The sequence below is a fragment of the Myotis daubentonii genome, chromosome 1 (assembly GCF_963259705.1).
Source record: "Myotis daubentonii chromosome 1, mMyoDau2.1, whole genome shotgun sequence".
Taxonomy (NCBI): Eukaryota; Metazoa; Chordata; class Mammalia; order Chiroptera; family Vespertilionidae; genus Myotis; species Myotis daubentonii.
The window spans coordinates 62941695-62962377 of record NC_081840.1 but is presented as its reverse complement, the minus strand read 5'-3'; the positions used below and the strand labels follow the sequence as shown (position 1 = coordinate 62962377).

Here is a 20683-nt window from a genome sequence, read left to right as displayed (position 1 = left end):
GCTTCTCCTGTTCACAGACAGAGGCACCTCTGCTCATCCGTCCATACCTTGCAGACATGACCCTCTCTGAAATCCATGCAGTGATGACCGGAGGGTTTGCCACCATTTCAGGCACTGTGTTGGGAGCCTTCATATCCTTTGGGGTAGGCACAATCTGTTTGATCACTCCTGGGTAAACCCAAGTCTAGGTTCTGCAGACTCTGATTCCTATGTCTGGCCTTACAGATTGAAGCGTCATCTTTGATTTCTGCATCTGTGATGGCTGCCCCATCTGCTCTTGCCTTGTCAAAGTTGGTATATCCAGAAGTGGAGGAATCCAAGTTCAAGAATAAGGAGGGAGTAAAATTGCCCCGTGGGTGAGTACAATGAGGCATATAATTTGGGAGAGGCTGAGGTCAGGTGCAGAGTCAAGAGTAGTGCTGTGGCGGCAGAGGCTTCAGGTCTCCTGGAGAAGGAATAATATGATTCCATATTCCCTCTTGTCCACCTCTGCCTCTAGCTCAAGGGTTCTCAACCTTCCTAATGCCGTGACCCTTTAATACAGTTCCTCATGTTGTGGTGACCCCCAATTTCATTGTTACAAATTGAAGATAATTAAAGCATAGTGATTAATCACAAAAACAATATGTAATTATATATGTGTTTTCCGATGGTCTTAGGCAACCCCTGTGAAAGGGTTGTTCAACCCCCAAAGGGATCGCGACCCACAGGTTGAGAACCGCTGCTCTAGCTGATCATGTAGGTTTTATTTGTTTAACCCTCCACCTGCCTCTGTCTTCTGCAGACCAGCATCCTCTGTCCTAGGTGTTAGTGCAATTTCATGACAATTAAATCTGATACTGCTTCAGTATAATTTCCACCACAAGAGTCACTAAGGAACCCCATCACCTCTTAAGCTGGTCTTGCACCTTCCTCCTGCACTTCTGAACCACAGGAAAAGTGGGATTTCTCTTCCGTGAAAGGCTGAGACTAATCCAGACACCATATTCTTCTATGCCCAATGACCACAGGAAGGAGTCGAATATCCTGGAAGCTGCCAGCAATGGAGCCACAGATGCCATAGGCCTTGCTACTAATGTAGCAGCCAACCTGATTGCCTTTTTGGCCGTGTTGGCCTTCGTCAATGCTGCCCTTTCCTGGCTAGGGGAGTTGGTAGACATACAGGGGCTCACTTTCCAGGTAAAGAGTTACATTTGTTGGGCTGCCCCTGTAGGCTGTATTTAAGTGGTCCTTGAACTGTGCGTGCTCCCCTGACCCACAGTGAGCCAAAAGAGAGCATGGAGAGAAGGGTGGAGGAGACTAAGTTAAGGCTCCAGAGAAAGTCCTTGGGTCCTGACCTGTGTTACTTGTTCTTTCTTTTCACGTAGGTGATTTGCTCCTATGTCCTAAGGCCTATGGTTTTCATGATGGGCGTAGATTGGGCAGATTGCCCAATGGTGGCTGAGATGGTGGGGATCAAGTTCTTCACAAATGAGTTTGTGGCCTACCAGCAGCTGTCGCAGTACAAGAGCAAACGTCTCTCTGGAGTGGAAGAGTGGGTCGGGGGCGAGAAACAGTGGATTTCTGTAAGTGACAGTTCAGAAGAGCATAAATCATTTGTGGGCAGACAGAAAGTGTCACACAAGTTTGTTTCACACCCATGGATCCCTTTCCAGGGTCCCAGCCCTACCCCACAAAGCAAGCATAACAGTATGCTTAGCTCCAGTCCCCTGAGGTCTGTGTGCTATTCCTCCCCTGCACTCTGACCCAACTTCTCTCTATAATGTAATTTACAGTTGGGGCAGTTCAGGGTGGACACTATTTTTGATGATCTAAGGTCCCCTTCTTCATGTATAAGTTTATTTTATTTTATTTTTAATATATTTTATTGATTTTTTACAGAGAGGAAGGGAGAGGGATAGAGAGTTAGAAACATCGATGAGAGAGAAACATCAATCAGCTGCTTCCTGCACATCCCCTATTGGGGATGTGCCCGCAACCAAGGTACATGCCCTTGACCAGAATTGAACCTGGGACCCTTCAGTCCGCAGGCTGATGCTCTATCCACTGAGCCAAACCGGTCAGGGCTTCATGTATAAGTTTAAATGCTATAAATTGATCTCCTTTTCCCTCTCCCTCTATCTCAATCATCCTCATTCTTAGGCCTTCTCCGTACTCATGGACTTGAACAAGAAGAGTGCTGGGCAAAGAGGCCATTGTGGTTGCCATAATATTATTCCTGTAATAACTCAGGAAGTGATTATTTTCTGAGCATCTTTCCCATAGTCTTTAGGGTAATGTGGAAAAGATTGGGGGGTTCTATGGTCTTTGGAACTTCTATCATGATTATATGACTACACATATGGGACTGAATTTATTTACTTATTTACATGTGTTTTTCCTAGGTGAGAGCTGAAATCATTACAACATTTTCACTCTGTGGATTTGCCAATTTTAGTTCCATAGGAATCACACTGGGAGGCCTGAGTGAGTTATTTCATTTTCCCAGCTACCCAATTAGCCAGACAGACTCCAGTTTCTGTAGTAAGCAGTCTGGTGCTTCAGTACAAGTTGAGACCAGATAGAGAAGCTGGTGTGAAATGGGCCCTGATTGGCGCAGATAATTTGGAGTTAAGGCAACCATGCTGCCTGACTATGCATGGAGCCCACGCTGGATTTACAATCTCAATTTCTGTTACTCTTTTTCGGTTCAATAGGAGGCTCAAAAGACTTATTTTACTTTTATTTTCCCTTTGAGGAAGATTATCATGATATTACTTTTATTTTGCCATTAAATGGGTATTATGCATATATAAGTAGAGATACTTGGTTTATTATTCAGTACCAAAGGTACTTTCTGAGATTAGGCTACTCACCGGTTGTCTTCACAGAAGTAGGAGTTGCATAAGGAATCAAAAGACAAATAAAATCATCAGACACATAAGGCAGATAGACAGTAAGAACCACTGGTATCAAGTGTGGGATTAAAAGCTATAAATCACTAGGTGGGGGAGGAGTAAGTATTTGAAGCAGACATAGATACATTTAGATTGTGGGTGATGGTTGGATGAAAAAGTATGAGGAAAGTGGGGTTGTCCTTGAGGGCAGGGATAGCAAATTCCAAGAGTTTGGAAGATCCAGGTTAGAAATAAAGTGTAAGAAGAATTACAGCTAAGTGTGTCCATTTAGAATCATTAAGAATCATTAAATTGATTTATTTGGCTGCTGGTTGAACAATTTAAAGGTGAAAACAATGTCCTTTTGGTTTATTTCCCCCCTTTGTTAAATGCTTGTCTGTGCTGTTCTAATTCTGATGCCCAATTACTGTCTGATTGTCAGATTGTCATCTAGCAGTGGGATGTGCATCATGTGACTGAGGTTTAGGCAAATGTGGCCGTCCTTATCCCTCTGGCTCAAAACAGTCCATCAGATTCCGGTCCACCTAGTGAACACCAGGCATCTGTGTCTGTCTGGACCAAACTGGAGCTTTCCTTGATCTAGATGAATCTTGGGAATGTTCATAGAACCACTGAAGTTAGGGTCAGACACACATTCCTTGACCTAGGAAATGTTTGAGTTAGTGAACCCTCAGGACTAATGTATATACACACCTCTTAGGGCACTGCTGGCCAGCCTCTGGTGGTTAGTAGTAAAAAAAAAAAAAAAAAAAAAAAAAAGCTATTCATCTGCTGTTTTGTTCTTCTGCATTCTTTAATTGGGGCTCATGGGAAATACCAGATTGGCTGGTGAGGAAGAGATCAAATTATTTTGTTTTGTCTGCAGCATCAATGGTACCCCACCGGAAGAGTGACATGTCCAAGATTGTAGTCAGAGCCCTCTTCACAGGGGCCTGTGTATCCCTTATCAGTGCCTGTGTGGCAGGTATGTACCTCACCTTAGTCTCTTGGTAGAACTCACATGCCTAGGTACTGATAAGATCTCTCTCAGAATACCGATTTAACCATCCATCTCACAGATGCATAAAAAAGGCACCTAATCTACAACCTTCTCCAATTTACACCCAAATTATTGAGAGCTATCAGGAGCATGTGTACAATCTTCCCCTTACGATCTCTGTCTCCTTTATCCAGGAATCCTCTATGTTCCCAGGGGAGCGGAAGCTGACTGTGTCTCCTTCCTAAACACAAGTTTCACCAATAGAACCTATGAGGCCTATGTGTGCTGCAGAGAGCTCTTCCAGAGGTGAGTGAGCATCAGGATCCCAGCTTCCTCCTCTTACATGCTATCCTCAACTCAGGAATCTTCTGGGAGAAACAGGGTATTGAGAGTAATCATGTGGATCCTGAATAGAGTGTTTAGGAAGGAAGATGGGTATTTGTGGTGGTCTAGATCTATGCTCTTTTCTCTTATTACTTATTTCTCTTATTAGTATGTATTATCTCTAGTGTGGACAAGTGACAGATATTACTGATGTTGGTGGGATGCTTAGAAGTGGAAGGGCAGGGGAAGAAGAAAGGAAGTGTGGTTTCCCTCTTGTGACCAGAATGCTGTAGGTGAAGGTGTGGCAATGGTCCTAAGTGGCTAAAAAATTATGGGCTTCTTCAGACAGAAATGATGACTGAAAGAGGATCAAGTTGAATTGGTCATGATGCATTCAGAAAAATGAATTTGTTTACCAATTTCTGGGATATTATAATGGTTTTCTGTTTTCTCATATAACGAGCTGGTAAACAAGTAAAAAAACTGAACAATTTGAAAAATCAGTTATTCTTCTTAGATTCCTAAGAGAGGTGAGAACACACAGAAAACCACTGCCCTCAAGATTGGAGAGACAGGTGAATAGAGATAGTCACAGAGACTATCTCTATTGGAGCAGAGACTCAGGAGTGGAAACTGCTGCAGAAACCTATGCAGGTGTAGGAAAACCTGAGAGTGTAATTGCTGGAGGCATAGTGAGGACAAGTCTGAATGTTAAAAACTTGGGCAGGGGTGGGGTGACAGTTATAGGGGGCATCCCCACACTTTTGTGAGTTTTACCTCCAGGAGATAAACCAGGTTCTCACAGTAAATAGAAAAGAAACAGAGTTGAAGTTCTGGTGTACTTCAAAATGGTTCCCTTTCCCCCTCCCTGGGTGAGGGGGAAAAGGAACCATTTAAAAACATACCAGAGACTCTGTTTTTGTTGTGGTTGTTGACACATGTTTTTATTTATTTTGGGTGAATACCAGGAGTAGAATTGCTGGGTCCTAGAGTAGATACATGTATGATGAAAAATATGCTATTGAGAAGTTGGTCTGTAGAACAGTAGAACTGTATGGCCAAATACAATCACTTTATCAGGTGCTTCATTTGAGTCTTAGTTTTCTGTGAGTTATTTTCTTTAAATAGTTTTTTTATTTTTCAATTACAGTTGACATGCAAATTTATATTACTTTCAGTTGTACAACCCACTGATTAGACATTATATAACTTACTAAGTGATCATCTTGATAAATCTCATACCCATCTGACACCATACATAGCTATTATATTATTGTCTATATGCCCTATGCTGTTCTTCACACTCCTGTGACTATTCTATAATTACCAATTTTTACTTCTTAATCCCTTTACCTTTTCACCCATTCTCCCAACCCCTGTCCCATCTGTCAAAATGCTCTCTGTATCTATGTCTGCTTTTTTAAAATTGATTTCAGAGAGAGGAAGGGAAAGGGAGAGAGAGATAGAAACATCAATGATAAGAGAATCATTGATCAGCTGCCTCCTGCACGCCCCCTACTGGGGATCAAGCCTGAAACCTGGGCATGCGCCCTGAAAGGGAATCGAACCAGCAACCTCCTGGTGCATGGGACGATGCTCAACCAACTGAGCCACACTGGCCAGCCTGTTGGATTTTTTTATTTAATCCTCACCAAGGATATATTTTTTAAAATTGATTTTAGAGAGAGGAAGGCAGAGAGAAAGAGAGAAACATCCATGTGGGAGAAACATCGATTGGTTGCCTCCCATATGTGCTCTGACCAGTGATTAAACCCACAATCTGGGTATAAGCCATGACCTGGAATTGAACCCGCCACCTTTCAGTGTATGGGATGATGCTCCAACCAACTGAGAAGAAAGGAATAGAAAAAATATTTGAAATAATAATGACTGAGAATTTTCCCAAATTAATGTCAGACACCAAGCCAAAGATCCAAGAACCTCCGAGAACACAAAGCAGGATAAATGCCAAAAAACTCTACCTAGGCATATTTTCAAACTACAGAAGATCAAAGATAAAGAAACATACTAAAAGAAGCCAGGAGGGGGGAAAAGAGAGCATATGTAAGCTAAAAGAACTAGTTATAGGATACACAGAAAGAAAGATTTGAGGAACTAGAATGTTTAGTTCTGCCAAAATAAAAGATGTGTACAGTAGTGACATATGGGTGAGTGAAGAGAGTTCTGAAGACAATGAAGAGAGTTCTGGGAGGTGAGGCTAAAATACCTTAAAAGGCCTTGTATGAAATGCTAAGGAATTTAGATCTTGACTTACAGAATTCTGAACATTGGCATGATAAGATTTTTTTAAAGATAATTCTTATAGCCATTTAGATGTCTGGGAGACCAATAAACACATTGCTATAATAGTCTAAGTGACTAAATGGTGACAGCTGATACTAAGTGGTTATGGGGATGAAGATGCACTAGACCGAGGAGAATTAATGGGCTTGGTCATTGCTGGATAGGAGGGAAGGATGGGGTAGGGAAGGGAAAGGAGCCTCAAGTGATTGTCTTCTTTGTAGCTTGCAAAAGTGGGTCTAAAAGGGATGACACTAGCTCACTGAGAGGAGGTCTAGTTCCAGGAATGGGGATAAAGGGGAAAGATGAGGGTTTAGCTTAATTCAGTTGGATATGTTGACTTAGAGGTACCTATGGGACCACCATGTGATGCTACTCGCAAGCCAATCGGGGTCTGGGGTTCAGGAGAGAAATCAGAGTGGGAGATATATTTGGAAGTTATCATTAAATAGGTGATCTGTTCACTATATAGGCAGATGTTTGGGTGCTGGCTGCTTAACAAGTTACTGTGCCAAATAAACAGATGTTACCCTCTTGTGTTTGGAGGTTATCATCAGAATAGGCAACCAACAATCTTTATTGTACTATTAAAGATGAATTATAAACAGGATAGTGACATAGTTTGATCCCTATGTTCTTGTGGCAGTCCAGTGGAGTTCATTGTAAGCACAATCTAAAGTAAATGAATAAAGTGAAAACTGCTAATTTTTGTTTAACAATGAGTTGTCTTTCCATCACTGAACTTCACTGAAAAATTAACAGAATACTGTTTCTTGCTCATTTCTGCCTCTGAAGCTGTAATGGACTTCTTGTCTATAGTCATTTACTTAGTGTCATTAGCATCTAGATTCTAAAAGAGATCATGTTTTTGTTTATACTAAATAAGTTTTGAGTCACTCCAAACCAAGATGGGGATGAGGATGCTCCTGAATTTCCCTCCTCCAAGCTACACTGAATGTACAGCTATATTGTAATTCCCTCCAAGAGAACCAGAAACTAGCTGAGTGACTCCTACACACTGAGAAACTGAGAAAATACCCACACTGAATTGGGCAGGAAAGGCTAAGACACAGCCTCACCATAAACCCCACCCCTGGCACAGGACCATACAATTGAGGGAATTCCTAACTCAACTTCTCCCAGAGGAGGGAAGGGTTTGGACTGCACATCTAGGGCACCAACTTCTAAGGTTCCCACCTGAGGGACAGGTGCCCCAAACACTTAGCTCTGAAATAATATGGGGCTTGGGTTTCTGAGCCTCCCAGAACTATAGCAAACCAAGAGCAGTTCTTAACGGGGTGAGCACTCATGGCGGCTATCCTCCAAGGCTCAGTGCAGAGGGAACAGGCAAACTTGCTCATCTCCCAGTCTTTCCCAGGAAAGGGCTCGACAGTACACTTTCCAAATTGCTCCCTAGACTGTCGCTTCTAATGAGCATGCCTCTAAGTGCTCACTGCAATCCTCGCCAGATCCCAAACAAGCCTATGGGCACTTCCCCGACCTTTTCCCTCAGGCTCGCTTCAATGATGAAACCAGGTCAGCAGCATTTCTCCGGGAAGAGTGTTACACACCTATGGTGCCACAGTTTTCGTGGTGTTGCCCAAGGGACAAGCCCCCAGGTCACCTGGCTCTGATAACCAATGTGGCTTGCATTCATCAGTCCCCTGTTTCTAGCTTCTAATTAGCATGCATCTATGGGATGACGGTGATCCTCCTTGGAGCCCACTTTCTCCCTCCAACAATAAAACCAATTTTCCAGTATCTCCCTGGAAGGAGCATGTATACACATCTCATGCCCCAATTTTTATGGCTGCCACAGGCCCCCAAATCACCTGGCTCTGGTAGTAAACTGGGCTTGCATTGGAAATCAATTTCCAGTGGGAAATCTAGCCAACAAAGATGAAGTTTTTAAATGAGCACAGAAGCAACCCCCAATAGCTATACACCCAGGTTCAGCACAGAGGGAGCAGGCACAAATGCCCACCTCCCAGTTTCTCCCGGAAAAGAATCTGATCGCATACTTTCCCAGCTGGTATCTAAGGACCCAGCTTCTAATTAGCCTGCATTCAGGCCTGACTGCAGACCACCCCTTTGGGACACTAACGAGACCTGCACAGAGACACATAATTAAATTGTTAAAAGTTAAAAACAAAGAGAGAATTAAAATCAGCGAAGGAAAAGTAACTTATTATGTGCAAGGGTATCCTCATAAGAATATTTGCATATTTTTTCAACAGCAACCTTGTAGTTCAGAACGGAGTGCGATAATATATTAAAAAACAAACAAACAAAACAACTGCCAACCAAGAATACTTTATCAGGCAGAGTTGTCTTTGAGAAGTGGAGAAATAGTGTTTTCCAGACAAGCAAAAGCTGATGGAGTTCATTACCACTAGACCAGCCTTACGAGAAACATACAATCTTCCTAAATTTTTTAAGACTTGTTTTGTTGCCTTGCATCTGACCTATCAGATAATTTTCATGTGTACTTGAAAAGAATGTACTGCTATATTTTTGTGTTGGATGGATTGTTCTGTAAGTGTATGGTAGTCTATCTGGTATATCATATAATTTAAGTCCAATGTTTCATTGTTGATTTTCTGTCTGTATGATCTATCCATTACTAAATGGGAATATTAAAATCCCCTACTTGTATGAAGGTTCCCGAATAAATTAAAAATACAAGTACCACATGATCCAGCAATCTCACTTCTGGGTATATATCCAAAGAAAATAAATCACTATCTATATTCCCATGTTCATTGCAGCATATTCACAGTAGCCATGGTATGAAAACAACCTCTGTGTCCACTGACAGATGAATGGATACAGAAAATGTATCCTTACAAAAGAAGGAAATCCTGGTATTTGTAACAACATTAAGCAAACTGAAATAAGATTGACAAATACAAATACTGCATGGTATCACTTATATGTAGAATAAAAACATTTTTTTAAGTCAAACTCATAGAAACAGAGTAGAGTGGCGGTTGCCTGGGACTTGGGGGGAGGGGACGGTGTATATAGGGGGTGGTGGAAATAGATGCTTATATACAGGTCTTATCTTGGGCATGAGTGAGAAAATAAATATACTTAATTCTGTCCTATTTAATAGGTCATTGCAATTGGATCCATTTATAGGTCTTTTTTTTTTCTTCCAGTTGCTTGGTAGAACTTATTGATATGTCTTGTTGAATTTTCTTAAAAATCTGACCCACTATGTATCTCTCTGGCTTTTCATTTCAGTACTTCTCTGAATGGTACCAACAGTCCTTCTTTTTCCGGTCCATGGGAAAATAAAGAGTTCAGTGCCATAGCCCTTGCTAACTGCTGTGAATTCTACACCAATGCTGTGTGTGCCTAAGGCTGGTCCATTTTCATAACAGTCTCAATCTTGACAGACTTTTGATGGTAAAGGTATTTATGTAGTCAAGAGTTCCCACTCTACAACTAACTCACCATGATCTTTAACAGTACATGTAAAAAAATAATTTGGTTCGCTGTATGCCAGTAATGAAAATCAGCATTTGTCTTTCCATTATTTGGCTGAACCAAATAGGAAATTCTTTATGGGCTCTGTCTGAGTTTACATGTGAAATAATAAATATTACCATATCAAAAATACCTGGCAAATCTTCCTTCTAGTTGCCACCTTAAAAATTCTGTGATACAGTCTGCTATAAATGTGACTTCGTATGTAATGCACACTGTGGTGAAAAGCTGTATTTCTTGGAGTTCTGTGGATGAGATAGATTTATGGTTCTGAAGATACATATAAAAGTTACATGAATATATAATGATAAAAATTTTTTCTGGTTGTCACACATACAACCTCCTTAACATAACATAGTAAACAGAAAGTATTTCCTATCTACAAACTTGAAAGGAATATCCATTTCTTAAAGATCCTTACTTTGTTTTAGTATTGTGCTTTAGTGCCCTATTTGTTTCAAGTTTACAGGGAATCCTTTAAAACAGGATGTCAATTTTGCCTCCCAGGGGACATCTGGCAATGCCTGGAGACATTATTGCTTGTCACAAATGGGGGAGGAGGGGAAGGGTGCTGCTGACGTCTAGTAGGCAGAGGCCAGGATTGCTACTAAGCATCCTGTAATGCACAGGTTTCTCTGGCCCCAAACTTCAACACTCTGATATAAAATGTCTAATATATTCCTTATATCTAATATTATTTATAGTATTAAAATATTATACTATTAAGAGTTTCAAAAGGATATAGAGTTCCTCAAAAGTTAAACATGGAATTACCTCATGTCCCTACAATACCACTCCTAGGCATAGATGCAAAAGAACTGAAAATAGGTATTCATACAAGTATATATGTACATGTTTACAGTAGCATTATTCATAACTAGAGGCCCAGTACATGAAATTCGTGCACGGGGGGAGGGGTTCCCCTCAGCCCAGCCTGCACCCTCTCCAATCTGGGACCCCTTGGGGGATGTCTGACTGCCGGCAGTCAGACATCCCTCTCACAATCCTGAACTACTGGCTCCTAATTGCTCACCTGCCTGCCTGCCTAGTCACCTCTAACTGCCCCCCCACAACCTGATCGCCCCTCACTGCCTCTGCGTGCTGGCCTGATTGCCCCTAACTGCCCCCCGCTGCCAGCCAGGTCACCCCCAACTGCCCCTCTTGCTGGCCTGGTCGCCCTCAACTGCCCCCCTCTGCTGGCTTGGTCACCCCTAACTTCCCCCCCCCCGATGGCCTGGTCACCCCCAACTGTCACCCCTGCCAGCCTAGTTGCCCCACCCAGCCTGCTTATTCAGTCGTTTGGTCGTCCCTCACTAACCCCCCTGCCAGACTGGTCGTAGGCAGCCATCTTGTGAGGGTGTGAGTGTCAATTTGCATATTACCTCTTTATTATATAGGATAGTCAAAAGATGGAAACAGTCCAAATGTCCATCAATGGCTGAATGGATAAACAAACTGTGTTATGTAAATTTGATAGAATTATATTCAGCCATAAAAAGCATGAAGTACCAATATATGCTACTTACAAAGAGGAACCTGGAAATGTTATGCTAAGTCAAAGAAGCCAGACACAAAGGCTTGTTATTGTATGATTCTATTTTGTATGCTTCCATTTATGTGAAAGTTCAGAACAGATGAGTCCATAGAGTCAATATAGGTTGGTGGTGCCAGGGGCTGGGGGGCGTGGGGAATGGGGAGTAACCACGTCACGAGCATGTGGTTTGACTTCAGGTAATGGAAATGTGATGGAACCAGTAGAGGTGGTGGTTGCACAGTATGAATGTACTACACGTCATTGACTTGTTCATTTTAAAAAGGTTAGTTTTATGTTATGTGAATTTCACCTCAATAAATTATATTTATTTGTCTAAAATGGATGGAGGTGCTTGTATGTTCCTGTAACTAATCTGCCTTCTTCCACCTCACAGTCTTCTGAGCTCAGAACTTCTTGGTCTTCTTTCCAGTCTCCATTCCAATCTCCTCTCTCCTGTTTCCCAAAGTTGACATAAAAGAAAGCGAAGCCTCAATAAACTGCTTCCTGACCTGATGTTCACCCTAGCCTGGTTTCTTTCTGCGAGGCAGCAGAATGCAGTGCTTGCTGGTACTGGACACTTGGCCAGATTACTTGGGTTCTAATTCAGGCTCTGCCACGAAATGTACTAAATGAAAGTACGTTGGGTGAACTCGGGCAAATTCCTTAACTTCCTGTGTCATGGCTCCTCAATAAAATGGGGGTAAATGGACCTACCTATAGGCAAAGGTTGTGAGGCTGACTGCTCACTGTAGGCTCAATGTCAGGGTTACCTGCTACTAATCATTACTATTTAAGGAGCTTAGTTCACGACTATCAATTTGAGTTTTGTATGCAATTTAGTTCACACAAGGAAGCTTGTAGCACGGAGGGGAGGGAACTCATTATCTCCTTTCAGGGGGAAGGGTGGGCTTTCTTATTCTCAGTTTCCTAGTTAAAGCAAATCTGGTTTAAACTCCCGCACTTGAGGGCGGAGCTGTAACAGCAGGAAGCAGGACAATCATTACCACCACCGCCTGCAGAAGAGTCTCACCAGCCAGAGAAGCGAACAGGAAAACCCGGCACCGAATGTGATCTCTGCAAACTCAACGACAACTTCCCCAGTTGAGCACTAAGGTGACTTGGGCGGAAATGGGCTGGGCAGCCGGGGTTGGGTGCAGGCACGGGATCAATGACTCTCGGACTCATCCCGGGGGCGGGGCAAACATGTCACTCCCGGGTTTAGGAAGCTCTTGCGCTTGGCTTCCACAAACCAGTGCTCCTGGGGTCCCTGATGGAGGAGCGGCAAGCAGAGAGGAGAGGAAACTGGGGAAGAGAGAGGGGAAAAGAAAAGATAAGGAGGGCCAAGAGAAACGGGAGTTGTGAAAGGAGGCTGTGGGAGCAGTAGTGTGGAAAGGGGACCATGTGATGAGGAAAGGACAGTGGCCAACTGAGTCACTTAGTGGGTCAAGTCCGTTCTCTGAAACACTACCCATAACGTCCCTCTCGTGCATATTGTTCCACAGCCTGCCCTTTTGTTTAAGGTGTGTGGACGTCTTTCTAGGCCAGTACATACAGACGTACCCCATTCATTCTGTTGGCTACATGGTACCCCATGTAAGGAGGTACCTACGTTATCCTTTCTCTATTAATGGGCATTTCTATCGATTTATATTTGGCCAATTATTTCTGGAAGCCTGAGGCACACAAATTTTGTGTTTGACTCCCACTTCTGACTTAGCTTTAGATGCCCGATCTACTCTTGGTGGAAGTTCTTGCCTAAGCTATTGGTTGTCAAGCCGGGTTCTCACCTCTGTGAGAATAATTGACTTTTAAGACAGAAATAAAAAGATTAGGAGCCAGAAGATCTGGATTCAAAGTCTTGGCCTGAGTTCCTTTGAAGCCACGTGAAAATTCTTAATCTCTTTGAAGCTCAATATCCACTTCTGAATAATAAAGGTGATGATAGTTATATCTACCTTACATGTTGCTAGAAAATTTGAATGTACATGAAAAACCACATTGTGGAAATGGTAAGGTCTCCAAGGATAGTCTTTTCACAAGTAGTTAAAGTGCAAGGACCTCAGAGAGTCTGCTCCTTTCTTTATACATGAACTTTCTCCTGGTACTTATCACACTTCTGGCATTGCTTACTTATTGAGATTTACATGTTTGCTTGCTTCCCCCATTTAATCCACACAACAACCCTTTGAGGAAAGTACTATTACTATTCAAGTTTTCCAGGAGAGGAAATGTAGGCTTAGAGAGATTGTAAATTGCTCCCTAGAGTCACATAGTAAGTGACAGAGCTGGGATTTGAGCCCAGGATCTGTCTAACTCCAAAGGCCTTGCTTATAAGACCTCGGGCTTCCCTGCCTACATCTGCTTGCTCTAATCCAGTGCCTCAAGGCCCACTGGTTTAATCCAAGTGGTCTCACCAGCTTCTAACATTTACACTTTCTGAAGTATCTGTGTGCCAGTCATGTCCTGCTGTGTGGCATCTTGTATTTTTGTCTTATTTTGCTGTTTGTCTTATTGTTGTCTTTTATTGAAGCAAGTATAAAAATAATTGTTATAAAATCTGGAAATTCCCTCAAAGACTGAAATGTCTTTATTTAACAAGTTACCTTTATCAGCCCTGAATGTGGAGCTCCAGGAGGAAAGAGACCAAGTCTGTTTGCTGCCAAAGCGCAGGAGCTAGCACGGCCTCGCCTAAATAAACAAATAGGAAATAATAAATGAAGTGTTTAATATTGGTTGAGGACTGAAAAAAGATGAAGCTCCAAGGTTTGGTCCTACACCTAGGGCAAAACGAACGCAGAGAAAACGTCTGCCAAATGAAAGCACATACATAAAGCACTTTTAATGCCTGATATAAAGTAAGCATTTAGTCAGTGTTAGTTATTATTGCTACATAAGTGTAATAGGGATGGGGTGGGGCTTATAAGTAGCAGGTAGAAAATAGGAAGGCAAAAGAAAGAAAAAAATGGAGCAAAATGATGCTGAACTATGGCTGCTTGTGAAGAGATGGCCAGTGAGGACTTCTCAAAGGCAGAAATGGGCAAAGGGCATTTAAGAACAGGGATACCTAATATTTACCCTAGTGTTGCCCTCAAATCTTCAGTAAAAGCCTGTTCTTCAGATGAGCTAGTGCCAGTAGTAGTATTTTGAAGAATTCAAGAAACTAAGTGGTGTCCAATGTAGATGGCGTGTTGTAAATGGATCAGTCAGCAGAGACAAAGCAGTCAACAGGAGTAAAAATACAGTGGGGCCTTGACTTACGAGTTTAATTCGTTCCGTGACGGAGCTGGTAACTCTAATTACTCGTATGGCAAATCTTTTTTTTTTTTAAATATATTTTATTGATTTTTCACAGAGAGGAAGGGAGAGGGAGAGGGATAGAGAGTTAGAAACATCGATCAGCTGCCTCCTGCACACCCCCCGCTGGGGATGTGCCGGCAACCAAGGTACATGCCCCTGACTGGAATCGAACCTGGGGCCCTTCAGTCCGCAGGCTGACGCTCCATCCACTGAGCCAAACCGGCCAGGGCAGTATGTCAAATCTTAAAGTGAACGAATGACACACGTGATGCTGGGCTGATGTTGTGACGTTCACTGTGACGTTCGCTGCGCCAACTAGCGGTGGGGTATCTGAAGCTGGCTTGTAACCCGAATTTTAGCTCGCAACTCAAAGCAAAAAATCGGCCGAGAGACGGCTCATATCTTGAAAAACTCGTTAGTTGGGACACTTGTAAGTCAAGGCCCCACTGTAGAGTCATAGATTATAAGGCAAGAGGTAAGGTGTCCAAGAAACCTCAGAAATATTGGGGACAATACTGTGTTGTTGTTTTTTCTCATTTGATATAGGTTGGGGGTTCAAGACCATACCCATTAAATCTTAAAGGATAAGGGATGCTCCAGTAGGCTGAAGGACTTTGAGACATCGAGACAGCTAAACCTTGAATTACACTTCTGTGGTTATTCTAAATGGGTTGTGTTTATGATATGGCCTCCCAGCTGGATTGCACATTTTTGCAACTAGAAACAATGAAAAATGAGTTGAAGTTGCATGGCATTTTTCTATGTATGAATGTCCTCTTTATATTAATTCATTTGAACTAACAATTTTTTTAGTATTTTTTTGTCTCTCCCCGCCCCAATGTCCATAAATAGTTTTATTGGCACCCCACCATGCCCACTCATTTACTTACTGTCTGTGGCTGCTTGGGGCACAGTGAAGTTGCTGTGATAGAGACTAAGCAAAGCTGCAATCATTTACTGTCTGGCCCTTTATAGGAATGTGGAGAGCGGCTATAGCCCATTTGGGCAGGTTCAAGCCTCAGACTAATGAGAGGGCACAGTCCTCTTGTGGCAAAGCCACATGCAAATCCCAGCTCGGAGGGCAAAGCCCTCCCAGCACAATTATAGCCAGAGGCTGTGGTTGTAAGCTTGACCTTACGGTCCGAACCTGTGGTCCCAGGTGGCTAAGTGATATAGGCTGCAGGAGGTGCAGCAAGTGCTGCCAAGACAAAGCTTGATTGAGTTCAGGTGCATGTAACTAAGTAGATTCGAAACCCGAGAGAACATTGTAAACATCTTGACCACACCCTTACTTTGCTTCGTGGAATCTGGGTACAAAATAAAGACTTGGCTTGCAGGCTGTGGCACTGTCTCTCCATCTGAGAACAGTGTCCCATCTAGCCCCAGCTTTATTCTCTTGTCTGTTTTCTTTAATCCTTCACTGCCTCTTCTCAGGTTCACCCCTGGCCATGCTGAGCGCGGCTCACAGGAAACCCTGCCACAGAGGATGAGGCCCAGGATACTAAAATGAGGCCCACCTGTGGCCACTGTCTGGCCCTCTTTCTAGCCACCTTTCTTCTGACTCCTCACACCTGCCTCTTTCCTTTGGCTACAAGCTCCGGACTGTTCTGACTGTCCCATACCACATCCAGGAGAGTTTGTCTCCTTTCGTTTTAACAGAACTTTTTGTGGTAGGTATGAAATCACACACACACACACACACACACACACACACACACACACACACACACTCACACACACTCACACACACACACTCACACACACACTCACACTCACACTCTCACACACACACACACTCACACACACACTCACACACACACACACTCACACTCTCACACACACACACACTCACACACACACTCACACACACACTCACACACTCACACACACTCACACACACTCACACACACACTCACACACACACACACACACTCACACACACTCACACACACACACACACACACACACACACACCCTCCCCCGCCCTCCATTTTAATGACAAGGAAATTCAGGTGGAGAGAGGTATACTTGCCTTTGGTTACAGAGATAACAAGGACATAAGCCAGGCTATGTGAAAAGGACAGGGCTTAATAAGGCTTTCTATTATCTGGGTGAAATCTAGTTTTCCAATCTCTTTCTTACCACTGTCTCACGCCACCCATCCATATATGTAATTACCACACAGAACTACTGACTTTCCCTAAGAAATCGAAACCTAAGTGACTTTGAAAAAGGTACCTAACCTCTTGGAGCCTCTATTCTCACAGTTACAGAAATTAAGATGATAATGGCTTCATTGAAGGGTAGTGGAGATTAAATGTCTTAATGTTAAAGCACTTGGAACATAGAGATGCTTAAGGGATGTTCTCTTCTCTCCTGGTTCCCCAGCTTGCTTGCTTTTGCATATATCCCAAATTAAAGTCCAATGCTATCTGCATAACTCTACCACACATTTCTTATATATTTTTTGCAACTTCGATGAAACCTGGCTCCATTTTGCTGAGCACATCCCACTCGTCTCCTGGACCCACAGTTAGTCTCAGAAGGGTGGGGCTACGGGCTGGATTAGGTCTGGCTGGTAGTTGTTGGGGGTGGCCTGAGGCATTTAGACTGGTGCCCATGCCATGTTTAAGGTACAAGTCCAAAGATCAGAACTGATAGAGCCAAATCGTATTCAGGTAACGGGGGTGATGTAGATTTGGGAAGAGGGGCAATTAGGTCATCAAATGGTTTAAATGCAAAGATGAGAATTATGATAAACATTTGTCTTCGCAAGAAAAGCATGATTTAGTAAATGTATTAGAAACCACCCATGTTACAGCTTACATTTTTCATTAGACTGAATAACTTCTACTGGTTTTATTTTAAAAAACCTTAACTCTTGCTTCCAGAAAAGCAAAAGGCATATTTTTCAAAGCCCCAAATTCACTTTTTTTCCGTCTCAAGGCTCATGTCTATTACATTTATCACTACATAGATTGACCCTGACTGTAAAAATCCTCTCTATATATTTTAAGCAGGAATCAAAACAGAACATTGAAGCTGTTTTTATCACACAGAACAGCAATTTCTTGGCTGAAATCACATTTCCACTTGTCAAGAGCAGTTGTACCCTCGAGGGAAGTAAACATTATGTCTGTAGCACTGAGTGCCTCACAGAGAAAAATGGAGAAGGGAGCCCTCTTTTCCATGGTGACAAGACTAAGGTTTGAATTATTCATCAAATGAAGGATATTTATTTATGATTAACCTAACTCAGAGGATAATGTAGCACATTTCCCAAGGAAAATATTAGCCTTCAGGTATTTGACATTTGAGAGTTCCTGTATTCATGGTTTCAGAAGCAAATCTACGACTCTGTGAATAGGAAAATGATCCATCCACTGCATAGCTATAATTTATAGAACAGAAAACAATGTCAATTCATTTTCTTAGTGGACTTCAGAGGCAAGTTATATGTTTAAAAGAGTATTTTAAGGTGGCTATACAATGGAAGGCATTATCACTAGTCATATTTTTATAAAGGCAAACTACTCAGCCTCATTGCATAGCTGTGCGCTGCTTGGCAGGTGGCCACAACCATTGCGAATTCGTTGCAAAACCATTTGACTGCCTGGATGCCGCATCCCCGCCCCTGCTCCTGCTGCTGTGGATGGTCCACAGCCCATGGCATTGTTGAACCACTGAGATGTGTCTGGCTGTGTGTCAGAGTGCTGGCTGAATCTAGTGGTGTTTAACAAAGGCTCAGAGGGGATGGAGAAAATGCTCCTGACAGCCATGTCACATAATCACACACAAAAATTTCACTTAATTACTATTGCTAATAATAGCTCACATTTGCTAAGTACTTACTAAATGCCAGGGTACTACTTGACTGAGTCCTCACAAAAACTCTATGGAGTATCCTTTAGTCATAAAGCCACAGCCTCTATTGCAATCTGGCCCCACAAACTGAGTACATGTAGTACTGACTAGGCGGAAGGACTGAAGAAGCACTTGAAAATTGGCTAGAATGGAATACAGAGGCTCTAGCTTTCCAAGAAGCTACCTCTACATCGAGGTATACCTCTACCTAGGTCATATAATATATAAATGTAGTGAATTAATATCTGGGGTGGGATAAACCTTAACCAATGAGAGACAGAAAGAAGCCAACATTGCTCACTCCTCCTGTGTGATAGATGGTTCTGAGAGGCAGTAGCTTTGTAAGTTCTTTCTGGAGATGTCCTGGAAGTTCAAGCAACCGCCTTTGTTTGCAGTGAAGCTATGGCCATCAGGGTAACACATCTCTCATGTTTGTTTTCACTTTTTTCCTGCCTCACTTCCTTTTTCTTTCACACTCTCTTCCCTGGAATTTCACCCATCATTAAAGCATTAGTACATAATCTTATGCTTCCAGCTTTGTTTTCTTGGATCCTCAGTTAAAATGATGGTCCCAGGAGTGGTCTTTAAGAGTAGACCCTCAAAATAGGATTGTGGAATTGAATAGCCCACCTACCTGAAGGCAGAAGCATGGTTTTCCTCATGGTAAGTAGATAACACATAATCCCTGCTCTGCAGTCGCATCACAGTTACTAAAGCTTTCATGTACAGTTAAATGGCATGAGGTGCAGGTGGGAGATAGGCATTGGGATACTGACTGGATGCTGTATTTGATTGGTAGGGAAAAATGATAACAAGAATTGGATAATAGACTACTTGCTTTTGACAGCATTGTAAGCCTTGCAAAAGGGAAACAGTAGCAGCCAACTGCCAATTTACAAATACTATGAAAGCCATAGGCAGCCATAAAGGAGACTCCCATCTCTTGTAGCAGTAAATCAGACACTGTTGAAAAGTAGGTTCAGGGTCCAGAGTGGCAGAGCTGCAAGAGATTGAATGCAGAGCTTCAACAGGTCTTCCATGTCCATGTCTTTTCCAGATAGGAAAAATGTGATACCTTAGGCCTGGGCAAGAAATATTTGGGTGCATGAGCCTAAGAACTTTGAGCTCATAATTGTCCCTAAATCTTCTTGACCAAAAGAAGCTGTCCATTTCCTCTTGACAGAAGAAAACAGCCTTTCCTTGCCTGGAGACCATATATGAACTCCCCTGAAATAGATTCATTGCAAGATAACTCCTGTTGCCGAAACCGGTTTGGCTCAGTGGATAGAGCGTCGGCCTGCGGACTGAGGGGTCCCAGGTTCGATTCCGGTCAGGGGCATGTACCTGGGTTGCGGGCATATCCCCAGTAGGAGATGTGCAGGAGGCAGCTGATCGATGTTTCTCTCTCGTCGATGTTTCTAACTATCTCTCTCCCTTCCTCTCTGTAACAAATCAATAAAATATATTAAAAAAAAAAAAAAAGATAACTCCTGTTTTCCTCATGACATGCCTCCATCACCCTTTTTTGCCTACAGGCTGATAGCCAGTGACAGAGCTCTGCACAGCCTGAGCAGGGAAGTGTAGGTCCTGCTCCAAACAGAATTCACCTACAAGAGAACTGTAGGACCTGAGAATATGTGGGGACCAGAATACTATACAAAGGAACTTGACAAAAGTCAAGCAGAGAAAGTCAAATTTGAAGAGACTTTGGTTCCAGGCAGGATACAAAATAATCTCTGATGTTACCTTCTCTTGGATAATGTAGGTTGTAGGAAAATAATCCAGGAGTGAATCTCCCAACTAAACTGTTTAAACCTGTAATTTTTTCTTAATTCAATAATTCCATAGAAGGGTGTCTTAACTGATCTCCAAATGTATGCAGAAATGGGCAATTTAAAGAACCAGTGGGAACCGGACCACTTTGGTAGGCCCCATGCATGAATTGATATGCACGAGGACTATTATTGTTTTGATTAATGAATTAAAATTCATATA

The 20683-nt window shown here is 42.6% G+C and overlaps 1 protein-coding gene across 1 annotated transcript in view; it reads left to right on the top strand.

Moving 5' to 3' along the window:
• SLC28A2 (solute carrier family 28 member 2) overlaps nucleotides 1-10939 on the top strand; it is a 31552-nt gene extending 20613 nt beyond the window's left edge. Inside the window, exons 11-18 of the mRNA XM_059702445.1 lie at nucleotides 18-143; nucleotides 226-356; nucleotides 1011-1179; nucleotides 1368-1565; nucleotides 2385-2466; nucleotides 3763-3861; nucleotides 4071-4182; nucleotides 9748-10939. Of these exons, the coding sequence (XP_059558428.1) occupies nucleotides 18-143; nucleotides 226-356; nucleotides 1011-1179; nucleotides 1368-1565; nucleotides 2385-2466; nucleotides 3763-3861; nucleotides 4071-4182; nucleotides 9748-9865 (1035 nt within the window). The 3' untranslated portion in view covers nucleotides 9866-10939. The remainder of the gene's footprint in view (nucleotides 1-17; nucleotides 144-225; nucleotides 357-1010; nucleotides 1180-1367; nucleotides 1566-2384; nucleotides 2467-3762; nucleotides 3862-4070; nucleotides 4183-9747) is intronic.
• Nucleotides 10940-20683: the final 9744 nt, after the last annotated feature.